This window comes from Palaemon carinicauda, chromosome 5, assembly GCF_036898095.1.
Source record: "Palaemon carinicauda isolate YSFRI2023 chromosome 5, ASM3689809v2, whole genome shotgun sequence".
In the NCBI taxonomy this organism is placed as follows: domain Eukaryota; kingdom Metazoa; phylum Arthropoda; class Malacostraca; order Decapoda; family Palaemonidae; genus Palaemon; species Palaemon carinicauda.
Window position 1 is genome coordinate 97,123,919 of NC_090729.1, and position 14,229 is coordinate 97,138,147.

At 36.5% G+C, this 14,229-nt stretch overlaps 1 protein-coding gene across 2 annotated transcripts in view; it reads left to right on the forward strand.

Annotated features, from left to right (window-relative positions):
• The window catches only part of LOC137641375 (DDB1- and CUL4-associated factor 6-like), an 861,079-nt gene that overhangs the window by 369,575 nt on the left and 477,275 nt on the right, over positions 1-14,229 (forward strand). For both annotated transcript variants that reach the window (XM_068373879.1, XM_068373880.1), the window contains 2 exons: positions 9,508-9,668; positions 9,855-10,005. In XM_068373879.1, the coding sequence (XP_068229980.1) occupies positions 9,508-9,668; positions 9,855-10,005 (312 nt within the window). The remainder of the gene's footprint in view (positions 1-9,507; positions 9,669-9,854; positions 10,006-14,229) is intronic.

Genomic DNA, 14,229 nt, shown 5'->3' on the forward strand with positions numbered 1-14,229 from the left:
TATATATATATATATATATACAGTATGTATATATATGTGTATATATATATATATATATATATATATATATATATATATATATATATATGCGTCGTCGTCGCCCACTCGTGTCCGAGTATTGGGTTCTGTCGTTAGCTACCAGCCTCCTATCTAGAGATGAAGAGGGGTGGAGGAAACGACAGAATACCAGTAGCTGGGTATATTGTTTTGGGTGGTCATGGCTTTGCAACGGCCACGCACACACACTTGGCCCACACCGTTTTCACCGCGGCTCAAGACATATGAGACAGGCGGCTTCTATGATGTTGGTTGTATCGGGCTGCCGGGTTCTTGTTATGTCAAGGCCCGCCTTGTTGCCTGCCCGACAGGCATTGCCCTCTTCCGCCGGCGCTGGGAAGCTCCGCCGTTGGGGTCATGTTTGATTTGATTTTGGAGTTTTCCTTCTCTTAGCCTTTGCCTATCTTAAATAAAGGAGAAGGCCTATAGGGGGGTCCAGTCTTGGTCTGGTCTCTCAGAACTGGCCTTAGCGGTATGGTTGAGCCTGCCAGGGTGGATAAACTACCCCACCGCCATTGCCCAGCCCATCATTGAGACACTCAAGCCCCTCTACTGCAGCAAAGTGCTGGACCATCAGAGGGGATATATATATATATATATATATATATATATATATATATATATATATATATATATATATATATATATATATATATATATATATATCATATATAGATATATATATATATATATATATATATATATAGATATATAGATATATATATATATATATATATATATATATATATATATATATATATATATATATATATATATATATATATATATATATATATATATATATATATATATATATATATTATGTATATATATATATATATATATATATATATATATATATATATATATATATATATATATATATATATATATATATATATATATATATATATATACATAATATATATGACTAAACGTCATGTTTATGGAGTCATGCAGAGATATATGACTAAATGTTACTCTTATGAAGTCATGCAGCAGGCTAACTTCTCTCCCACCATTATCCTTGCATTAAGGCGTTGGTTGCCTGATGCTCCCTCGCCAGTGTCTTCTATAAAAAACATCACCTTCCACCAAACCTCCTCTCTCCATTTCATCCTTCACTTATCTCGCGATCTAATTCTCTGCCTCCTTATCGATCTCAGTTGTGACACTGATCACCTCTGCAATCTTTGCTACACCTGTCATTCTTATTTCTTCATTTTCGAATCTTTCAACAGTTATATTCCCATAATCCACCTTGGCATTCTCATCTTTGTTCTCTCAAGTTTTGCTTCATCTTTTTATCTAGGAGCATGTGTTTCTGATCCATATATTAACCATGGCCTTATTACTGTGGTATAGATCTTGACCTTTAGCTTGACTGGCATTTTCTTATCACATACCACACCTGTTATCTCCCTCCCCTTCCCCCTGGCTGCTTTTATCGTACTCTCAACTTCAGCCTTACATCCTACCTCCTGACTTTAGTAGATCCCAAATATCTAAATTGTTCCACCTGATTTATAACTGAGCTTTTACTTTCATGCGCAGCTATCTGGTCCCTACCTTCCAGTAAGCTCACCACATTTACTCTCAAGCCACCCCAAGTATCTTGTCACTCTACAACCCTTCACTGTAAATCTTCCTTATTTTCACTGGTAATCAACTAATCTGCTTATAGCAATTCCCACAATTCTTCAATTTTGAACTCTTCACTTAACATACTGTATTCATAACCACCACAAATAAAAATTGGCTTAATGCTGACCACTGATGTAATCCATCTCTAACTTCAAAGGGTTCTGTTTCCCCAGCAGCTGTTAATACTTTTGTCCATCTTCATTTGTATATCATCTCTACCAATCGAACCAACTTCTCCGTGACTTTACTCTTCTTCAAGCGCCAAAACATCACTAATCTTGGTATGCTCTCATATGCTTTCTCTAGATTTATAAAAGCACTGGAGAGCTTCTGGTTTCCCTCTAGCCTCTTTTCATATAGCTGTCTTACTATAAAGATAGAATCTACAATCATTATCCCCCTCATAAATGCATACTGCTGTTTCCCAGTCATTACAATCTCTCTCAGTCTCTTATCTAGTACCCTCTCAAAAACTTTCAAACTATCCTCTGTTAGTTTAATTCCCCTGTAGTTACCACAATCCATGACATCACCTTTCTGCTTGAATATAAATACCATTAGACTCTCCTCCTTTCTTTAGGCAATATTTTCTCATCTCATATATTGATCTTAACAAATCCAGCATCCATTCTTCCCCCTCTGTTGTCCAATCAAGGTTAAAGGGTTCAGTGTAGTTTAAAAGTAAAAGATGCAGGAAAGAAATATGTATGAACTTTTATGCAGTAAATTCATCTATAGAAAATCTTCATTGAATAAAATTAATACTTACAAAATTTTGTGAAATTATTGAAAAAAAGGAATTGAGGAATAATAAATGGAATGCCAGTATAAGGAATGAATGTAAACTGAAATGACCAAGAAAATTGTGTGAATAACAGAAAAGTGAAACTTCTAGATACAAAAGTTTCTTTATACAAAAAAACTCATTATACGAAAAGACATACAAAGATTTTTCACCTCATTTTACGGAAAAACACTAATGGTACGAAATAAAATTCATGCGTCCACTGAAAATTAATTTTGAAATTCGTACACAGCACAAACTTTAAATTCTCCACTATCGTCCTTCTCTCCCATCAGTTATCTCCATACCCTGATGCCAGTGACCACCATAAGATCCTGCTCTCCCATTGGTCCACATGTTTCCCATCATGCATATATGTACCGGCATCCCTCAATCATTTCGTTTCGGCAACGCTATCGTTCAGATTGTATTCATATTGGTGATTTTGATTTTGTACTTATAGTTTTCAAGTTGCTCAATTTAACTCATAACTCTTTAGCTACGGGCCCAAAGAATGTTGCTAATGTTCAAGGAAAGAAGAAGAGGATGCTTTCTATGGAGACAAAGCTAGAGATAAAGAACTGTGAGGGTGGCATGCGGTTGAGTGTGATTGCTAAGGGTATGGCCGAAATTCGTCAACATTAGGCACCATCCTTATGCAGAAGTAAGTCCTCAAATCAGCAACACCTTCTAGGGCCATGACTTTCCTTTCTAGTTAGAGGAGCCACGTTCATGATGAGATGGAGAGACTTCTTTTCCTCTGGATTAAGGACAAGGAATTTGCTGGAGACACGATCACCAAGAATTAAATCTGCCACAAGGCCAGCGCCATTCCTATGATCTCGTGCATGCTCAGGCCGAAAATGACGCAGGAGAAGGGACATCACAGCAGTCACTCCTAGAGTTCAAGGCTTCACACGGGTGGTTTGAGAAATTCAAGTGACAGATTGGCGTTCATTCGCTGGTGCGGTATAATGAGGCTGCCAGCATGGACATAAAAGTGGCCGAAGCCTTTCTTAAAAAATTTGATGTGTTGACTTTCCAGGAAGTCTTCAACTGTGACAAAACTGGGCTCTTTTGGAAGAAAATGCCTCGTCAGACATATCATGGTAGAATAGAAGAAGCTGCCCGAGCATAAGCGTATGAAGGACAGACTTATCCTTCCAATCTGAGCCAATACCAGTGGTGATTGTAAGTTTAAGCCCTATTGGTGTATCATTCGGAGAGTCCTCGAGCCTTCAAGGCCCACGGTGTGCTAAAGGAAAAGCTTCCTTTTATGTGAAGGGCTAATGCAAAAGCCTGAGTAGCAATAGTTTTTGACGAGTGGGTAAACCTCTACATCAGTCAGACTGATGAAAATTATCTGGAAGAAAGCCATCTCCTTCAGAAATGTGTGCTGGTGTTGGACAGCGCCCCTACTCATCCTCCTGGCCTTGAGGATGATTTTTTCCTAGAATATTCCTTCATCTAGGTTCTCTTCCTTCCGCATAACACCACCCTTCTCCTCCATGCCATGGACCAGCAAGTGATTTATAATTTCAAGAAGCTCTATACAAAACCTCTCGTCAAGAGATGTATCAAAATCACTGACAGCACAAGCCTCACCCATCATGAATTTTAGAAGGAGTATTTTGATATTGTAAAATGCCTTTGACTCATCGATCAAGCTTGGCCGGAGGTATCGAGGCACACCTTGAACATTTTGTGGAAGAAGCTGTGGCCTGATGCTGTCTCCACATTAAGACTTCAAGGGATTTGACGTAGGCCTAGCTGAAAGTGAAGCTGAAACCGCTGATTATCCTTAAGAGCTCTAGTTGCATCAGCTCTGCAGGACCAGCTCGTTGTTGTGACACATTTGAGGGTCAATGATGAATCACTTTTTTCAAAGCCTCATCCAGTAGTTGATACCGATGAGTTGAAATTGTAAAGAAGACAAACAGCTTTTCAAGGAAGTCAACGAAATATACAGCACTAGAGCAGCATTCTACAGCATTTTTACCAACCAGGTTAAGAGAATGTGCTGACAAGGAATCGAGGATGCAAGATTATTCTTCTCCCTCACTTTGGCTTGAAGACCATTGTACCTACCACTCTTTGCTGATGCATTGTCATAGCTTTGTCCACGACAGTTTCCAAGGGCCAGGTCATGTGTGTCTAAAAATTCCATCAAAGCATTGAACATATCTTTAGCACCATGCCCCTTGTTTGCCATAAAGGTTACAAAGCGTTTCACAGGGCTATCTTTCTCCATGTACCTCAATACAAGGGTCAGTTGATCAACATGGGCTGCATCAGGTGTAGAGTCCAAAGAGATCGAGTAGTATTTTGACTTCTTAACTCTGGAAATGATTTCTCTGAGGAGTTGTTCACCCATTATGCTGATAACCTCTTCCAATATTGTAGATGACAAATAGTTTGTGTGACCCTTTCTACGATTAGCTTTAGTTTTGATATGCTGAGCGAGAAAGTCATCATACTAGGTAATAAGTTCAAGAATACCTAGAAAGTTTCCATTTCTAGGTGAACCAACAAACTCGTTGTCTCCCCGAAGCGCTAAGCCCCGCTCAGCAATGAAGTGAATAACACTAATTACTTGTTTGAACACCGATCTTTAATACTGTTCAAGGTGTTCAACCTGTTGTGTCAGTTCTATATCCACACGTCCAATTGCTTTTAGCCTCCTGTTGAAAGCAACTGTAGCCTTTATCCGTCCTGCTGACTGCTCATGATTTCTTAGACGTTCGTGTGAATGTTTCCAATCACAGAATCCAGTGGATGAGAGCAGAGAAGACTCAGATTTTTCTGTTTCTAAGTTCATCAGTCTGCACGTGAAACAGTAAACACATCCCTGTGAGGGAGAGAAGCATAACCAGTTTCTTATTATGACTTCCCCATTATGATTTTGACGGCGGAAGAGCCCAAGTGTACGCATTCTTGGAGTACCATCCTTTTTAGTTTGCTGCTTCGAATGTGTTGAGAACAATCTTTCATCACAGTGCTTAACTGTTGATACTCCCATTTTCAGCCAGTATTCACGTATCTGCTCCGAAATAATGGATGGCCAATGTCCAATGTCATTGCCCCCTGGTGGGCCCTCAACTTAGCTTCTGAAAGAGGTGTGTCACTATCAGCCTCCATTTCTTTATCTTCTCCAGATGGATACATTATTATTTCTGCCTTTTCCTTGTCAGGATCAGTGGCTTGGTTAACCACTTCCGCAGCTTGATCAGGTTGTGTAAGCTCATTACTCTTTCCTGACATTTGTCTTTGTGGATGTTAAACAGTGAAGAACTGGTAAAACTTTTTCTTATTTCCCATTTCTTTTTCTAATTTTGTTATTGCTTCCTTTGCTTTACGTCTTTTTGAAGCCCCAGACTCACAATTTCTTTTGCGGTGCCTATATCTGTCTCCTTCTTGATTGTCCATGGCTCTATATGTTAGTGAATCGTAATCTGAAAATACACTAAATGAGCACTCTCACCAAAAAATTGAAAATTTTACCAAATTAACAAAAAACTTTCGAAAGTTCCAGTAATATATATATTGATTACCTATTGCCTATATCAGTATTAATAATAAAGGAAAAGAAAACTTTCATAATTTCTCAACATTTCGTAAATATCCTAATTCGTTTGTGTCTCTCCACTCATCTTTCCCTCAAGCTCCTTGCCCCTTATGACTTCCTGGCTAGTAATAGGTTTGGAATGCCTGATTAAACTAAAATGTGACTAAATAGTGAATAACTCTAAAAAAATGTAAGAAGAAAAAATAAAATACGAAAAAGAACGCACTCTGTGAACACACACTCGCCTCCCACCTCAATAATTGGTGCATCAATACGCAAAAAAATGCAGTCATGCAATCCAAAACACTGAATATACTCTAGAGTCTCCAGACCATGGGTTTTCCCCTTGCTTTACATAAATATGAACCAAAACGAACGTTTTTGGGGATGGAAAACTATTTTACCAATTTGATTCATCACAATACAACATATTTCGGTACTCAGTACCTCACCAACGAACGCCTGGCTTATTCATGAACATAGGATACTATTGATAAGAGGCCTAGAATTACATTAAATACGTCAAACAACAACAAAACTCACGCCAAAACTCAGCCGTGATGGATCACAGTACGCTCAAAGTGCCTCTAACATCCAGGGTTGCCAGATGGTCATTACGGTTTGTTGCATCTCTCTCTCTCTCTCTCTCTCTCTCTCTCTCTCTCTCTCTCTCTCTCTCTCTCTCTCTCTCTCTCTCTCAAGTCTGGAAATGTGGATAAAATTCTAGCTGAATTCAAAGAAAATCAGGAAATTTCATTAAAGGGTCTGGAAATGTGGATAAAACTCCCAAAATCTGGAAATATCCAAATTTTTTTTTGGCAATCTGGCAACACTGCACAGCTGGACCAATGTTCTCTTATTGTCGCAAGAGAAAATGGACCAAATTGCATGATTACAAAAAAAAAAAAAAAGAAAACCTGCTGGCACTTCACTGTATGGTACTAACACTCGATTAGTTATGACTATGATACTAATCTTCTTGAATCAAAAGTTATTGTTTATATTGGTGGGAGGCCCCCTCTTGGTGGGTGGCCCGGGGCCCTGGCCTCCTTGATCCGGCCCTGGGTAGAGTCAAGCTTCTTTGGATCATTATTTTCAAAGAGACCATTAGTAAGTCAAGGTGAAGGTCAAAGTGATCCGGAATAAAACGGCGTAGTGGAAGGGAAGAAGAAATTGATGAAATTTAGAAAGTGCAAAACGTAAAGTGAAATAGTTAGAAATATTAGAAAAAAAAAATAAAAAAGAAAATAAATTTGATTGTTATTTTTCTTACAGTTAAGCAGTAATGTTTTCTTCCATTTGTTAGTGTGTTTAGGAAAATTAAGTATCAATGTTTTTTCCCATTTGTTAATGTTTTCTGCCATTTGCCTTCCTCTTCCACCACTTTTGTTTTCAGACATTGCCTCACTCAAAAGGTAAGGTTCCACATTATTTTCCATTTGTTATCGCATCATGTTATATCTACTTAATTTACAGGTATTAACAGTTAGGTTAGGTATATCGAATGATTCCAATGTATTTGGCTCTGTTTCATTCTGTTTGGTGTTTTCATAGGGCTTAGAATGAACTAGGGGGTTTGCAAGTAAAACGCAACACATTATAGAAAAAAAAAAAGTTACGGAAACCCCTCCGGAATTAATTAATTTTGTATCCTGGGGTATTACTGCGGGCAAAAGTATTGTCTTTCTATTTTAGTTATTTAAACTGCCATGGAAAGGCTGAGTACTTGTAATTTATTATACAGGAATGTAGGAAATCATATTAAGTAGAAATAATAACCAGAAAATCATTAGATAGAAATTATAAGAGGAAGGAAAAATGAATATATATTTTAATAAAAGAGCAGAGGGAAATCATATTAAAATAAAATAATTATACAACTATATTAAACAAATAAAGAAATTAAATAATTATTTTTTCAAGATTTGAAATTTGAAATAGAATGAAGTATAACAGCAGTTTATTTACTCTTGTAGATCATCAGGGAGTTATTAAGGAGCAGGTCTCGGTCCTTTTGGGTTACTTCTAACTCGATATAGTATTTTTTCTTTGTATCTCTACCAATTTTCTCTTCAAAAACTATTTGAAAAATAATTTTATGCACACAAAGTTGTACATTGGAAACTCTCTTGGCATTTCATTTTTTACAGGTATTATTTTATCAATGCAGATGTGTTACTTTTAAGGTTTTTGGTTTGATAAAAGTGAATTTACAACATTTCGGCTTTAAAATTACTTATCTTTTTATACTTGATTGATAAAAATCGATCCGTGTTAAAAAAAACTACTTTAAATTTTTCTCGGAAGATTTCATATTTTGAGAAATGGGCTTCAGTGTGTTTTTGTAGAGATAGATTGAACAGGCTTTAGTACAATATGAATAAGTATGGGCTTTTAGTGGTAATTTTTCTCACCTCTTTGGATCATAAGGACATAATCTTCATATTTCAAGGTTATTTATTGAGTGGGGGTGATCCTCTTCACTCAAATGCAAAAATATCGCTCCCACACACAAACATGTATAAGCGGTTACATATAACAAAAGCCACACATAAGTCTGTGTATTTTTTTAGGTAAATTTCATGCTTATGGCCTATTTAGTTATCATCTCTGACACTTAAGCATTTTCAGCATAATCATAACCTAAAAATTGTTGATATACTGCATGAATAAGCAACAAAGAAATAGACAAAATGAATATACCTTAGAGAGATGGGTAGCAAACTTTTTTTCTATGCACCTCCTTGTTCATATTACTTCTCCAGTTGCTTGGTTTATCGATGTTTTCCCCCAAAAAATTAGTAAGAAAAATTCCCATTTTCTTTCCTTTCAAAATATACATGCCCATAGCATAGTAATGAAAAAATCAATCACGTAGTGGCTAGTAGTACTCTTATTCCCGTTCTTCAGTTTTTCTCTAATTTTTTGGGCGGATGGCATGTATAATGTGAATATCCATGTATTATTTCTTACAGTGTAGTGGTACCAAATAGTCAACCATGTATTAGGAGACCTACAGTTAGTAAATTTGCAAAAAAAGGAGAGCAGCCATATGATGTAATTTACTGTAAATAAGTTTATAATTTTATAACAGCTGACTTTGATGCAACTTTGAAGAATTATACTGGTATAACTGATGAGTGACATAAAGTTATCAATTTAACTCAAAATATTGTCCTTGAATTGTTTCTTACCATCATTTTTATATTTTGATGTTGAAGTAAAATTGTTTAGAAAGTTATATTCACTACATAAACTCAAAACTCCAAAGACTAGAATGTCCATTGTTCTACATTAAGGCTTACTCAGAACAACTACAGTGGGTTTTTCTAGAGCAATTTGGATATTTGAAAATAAAATCATAATTTATAAGGTTGATGAATAATATAAGAAAGATTAAACTGCAGTGTCTTGAAATAGCAAATTTGAGTGATATAGATCTTTTTATGGTTCTAAGATTCATTCTTGGAGCAATCAGATCGGGCACTTGTAATGAAGTTGAAGCCTGACAACATGGAAGGCAAGAATCACAGAGTTACCTCTTTGCGCTATAGCCAAGATGGGCGAGACGTACTAGCAAGCTATTCTTCAGATTATTTATATCTTTTTGATACTGAAGTAAGTACTGTATTCCTTTTTTAATTACTGTATAACCATATACTGATTGCTACATTGTGATATTCAACTTGGTAATTTTGTAACTAATTTTCTATGATGGCTTTTGAATTTTATGCCTTCCCGAATACAAGTATTGAATTTGGATGGTGGATAGCTATTTGGGTACTGGCATGGGAAATTTTTCAGAACTTCAAAGAAGTGTCCTTAGGTGGCATAGAAGACACTGATGCTGAATCTGAATCAGGACCAACCCTCAAGCGCTTACGTCTTAGAGGAGATTGGTCAGACACAGGCCCTCAGGCACTCCCAGAGAGCGAAATGCGCAGTCAGGCTGGAGGTAATGCTTGTCTTGTTTCCTGTGGTATTAATAGAAAGATAACTCTTAATTGATTTGTAATGGTCCAGGACATGTCATATTCACTTAATAAGATGAACTACTACTACTTTCCCACCTTTATCCCTACATTAAGAGGTCTGTTGTGTGATGCGCCCTCTGCAAGATAGAAGACATCTTTTTCTCCTTTCCTTATTCCTAGCGTTTCATTCAATTGCTTTACAACTCTTCCAATAGCTATACTTTACCGCTCCACTGTACCCTTTCCATGTTTTACATCCAGTCCTTAAATACCTTTGATTTTCTTGCACCTCTCTATCCAAATACCGCTTTTTTTCTTTCGAAACAGCATATCTGCTGGTTCTTCCTAATAGTTCCTCTGTTTCCCCTACACATTTTTCTTTTATATCCACCCATATATTTTCCACTGTTACCCTGTCTAATCTCTTTTAAGTGCAACCTTTCTAGTCATCTCTCTTTCACAAGCTTCATAAATTGCTCACCCTTTTCTATTTTTAGGCCTCAAACCTTAGTTCTAGATCTCCTTCTCTTCTTGGGCTTGATACCTCTCATTTTCAAATCCATCACTACTAGTTTTATGTTGTTTTACACATGCTTCTCCTAAAATCACTTTACAGTTCATAACATTGTTCTTGTCAAATCCTCTAACCAGCATGTAATCTATTTGCCTTTCCCCTCCACTTTCATTAATTATTAGGTGCTTATCCATCTTTTGAAACCAGGTGTTCATACATGCCAAGTCAAAACTGAGTGATCTCTAAAATATATTCCTCATCTTTATTTCTAATTCCAAACCCATGTCCTCCATGTGCCTCCTCATACCCATCCCTTCTTTTCTCCACTCTGTCATTCATTTTCCTCCTATGATTAGCTTCTCTTCCTCTTTCTCTCTTCTGATAGTTTTCTCAAACTCTTCTTTAAATAACTTTCTCTCTCCTGTTTTGGGCAACCCATCTGAGGAGTGTATGCTGAAATTAGATTTACTCTCTGATCCCCTATTATCATTGAAGTCTTTAAAAGCCTAACAGTTACTCTTTATTTCTACAGCTTATTCCTTACAGTTATTACCTATTGTAACCCCAACTCTATTCTTCCTTCTTGTGACCTGCTGTAATAGAGCTTATACTCATTTCCTATCCCTCTAGTTACCCTTCTTTTTCATTTAGTCTCTTGCACACAGAACATTGTTGAATAAAAGTCTTATGTTCGATAAATGTTTTTAAAGCAGTACTGTATTCTAATATTAAAATTTCTTATTTCTATTCTCACTTGATGTTCATATTGCTTTTTCTCCAGAGGCTCGATTTAATCAATGTTTATACGTAAAAATTATTTTGATATAAATTTTCCCATTATCCTTATAAATCTAAATAGCTTTCAGAAGACCTGTTATAATTTGCAAAGCATACGAACTGTCACGGACATTTGATCCACAAATTCATCTAACTTTAAAATTACTTTCAAACTTCCAAACCATATAAGCGCACTTGTTATTATCATCTCAGGTGTTGTTTACGGCAGGAAGGTATTTTATGAATTGAGAATTGAACGTCGAATATATGTTCAAACAAAATGACAATACACATACAGCACATACATACATACACCCACACACAAAAATATTTATATTGTATGGGATTGTGACCGGTATAATTTTTGTTGGCTTGCACCCATCGTGCCCCATAAATGGTTTATGCACATTTATATATATATATATATATATATATATATATATATATATATATATATATATATATATATATATATATATATATATATATATATATATATATTATTATTATTATTATTATTATTATTATTATTATTACTATCCAAGCTACAACCCTAGTTGGAAAAGCAAGATGCTATAAGCCCAGGGGCTCCAACAGGGAAAAATAGCCCAGTGAGGAAAGGAAATAAGGAAATAAATAAATGAAGAGAACAAATTAACAATAAATCATTCTAAAATAAGAAACAACGTCAAAACAGACATGTCATATAATAAACTATCAACAACATCAAAAACAAATATGTTATAAATAAACTATAAAAAGACTATGTCTGCCTGGTCAACAAAAAAGCATTTGCTCCAACTTTGAACTTTTGAAGTTCTACTGATTCAACCACCCGATTAGGAAGATCATTCCACAACTTGGTCACAGATGGAATAAAACTTCTAGAGTACTGCGTAGTATTGAGCCTCGTGATGGAGAAGGCCTGGCTATTAGAATTAACTGCCTGCCTAGTATTACGAACAGGATAGAATTGTCCAGGGAGATCTGAATGTAAAAGATGGTCAGAGTTGTGAAAAATCTTATGCAACATACATAATGAACTAATTGAACGACGGTGCCAGAGATTAATATCTAGATCAGGAATAAGAAATTTAATAGACCGTAAGTTTCTGTCCAACAAATTAAGATGAGAATCAGCAGCTGAAGACCAGACAGGAGAACAATACTCAAAACAAGGTAGAATGAAAGAATTAAAACACTTCTTCAGAATAGATTGATCACCGAAAATCTTGAAAGACTTTCTCAATAAGCCTATTTTTTGTGAAATTGAAGAAGACACAGACCTTATATGTTTCTCAAAAGTAAATTTACTGTCGAGAATCACACCTAAAATTTTGAAAGAGTCATACATATTTAAAGAAACATTATCAATACTGAGATCCGGATGTTGAGGAACCACCGTCCTTGACCTACTTACAATCATACTTTGAGTTTTGTTAGGATTCAACTTCATACCCCATAATTTGCACCATGCACTAATTCTAGCTAAATCTCTATTAAGGGATTCACCAACCCTAGATCTACATTCAGGGGATGGAATTGATGCAAAGAGAGTAGCATCATCTGCATATGCAACAAGCTTGTTTTCTAGGCCAAACCACATGTCATGTGTATATAGTATGAAAAGTAATGGGCCAAGAACACTACCCTGTGGAACACCGGATATCACATTCCTATAATCACTATGGTGCCCATCAACAACAACTCTTTGAGATCTATTACTTAAAAAATCAGTAATAATGCTAAGAAACGACCCACCCACTCCCAACTGTTTCAGTTTGAAAAAAAGGGCCTCGTGATTAACACGGTCAAAGGCAGCACTAAAATCAAGGCCAATCATACGAACTTCCCGACCACAATCAAGGGATTTCTGTACAGCATTGGAGATTGTAAGAAGGGCATCACATGCTCCAAGGCCTTTACGAAAACCAAATTGCAAACTAGGGAGTAGATGATTACCTTCAGCAAACCTATTAAGACATTTAGCCAGAAGACGTTCAAAAACTTTAGATAATATGGGAGTTATGGAAATTGGGCGGTAATCAGTGGGACTTGAGCTACCACAAACACATTTACATAGAGGAGTAACATTACCAATTCTCCAACTAGTGCTAAAAGCTCCTCTTCTTGCTAACTTGCGCAAAATAACAGATAACTTTGGAGCTAAGAAATCTGCTGTCTTTATAAAAAACAAAGGAAAAATACCATTTGGGTCTACACCTCCATAAGCATCAAGGTCCATCAACAGAGCTTTAATCTCACGAGATCGAAAAGCTAAACTAGTTAGTTTAGCCTCAGGAAAACAGGAATGAGGAAGTTCAAGTTTTTCATTACTCTGTTTACTGTCAAAAACATCAGCCAAAAGGGTTGCCTTTTCCTTTGGACAGTGAGTGACTGAGCCATCTGGTTTAAGTAAAGGAGGAACTGTTGCATCTACACCAAAGAGTGCAGATTTAAGGGTAGACCACCATTTATGTTCCTGAGTTGTACCAGAAAGTGTTTCTTTTATATATATATATATATATATATATGTGTGTGTGTGTGTATGTGTATGTGGATAAACCAGCCATAGGGAACGAGGAGTGCAAGCCAACAGAAATCTGTAGTGGTCTCAAACCTATGTAAATGGATGGTGAGGGATTGGCGGCAAGAATGGCTTGGGGAAAACAAATTGCTGAAACATATACACAGTTAATAACAGTCAAGAACAAGGCAAACCCTGCCCACTTCGAAAACTGGGCAAGGGCTACCGCGTCAAGGGCATGAGCGAGTAAACTAGCAATTACAAAAGTCGTGGACTGGAACTACAAATAATGGCGACATGAACGGCTGATGCAAGGTGGTGCCGGATGTTATGGGGAGAATGAAAGTTGACACCTTATGTGTACTAAAGACAAGGTGGAGGGGAGAC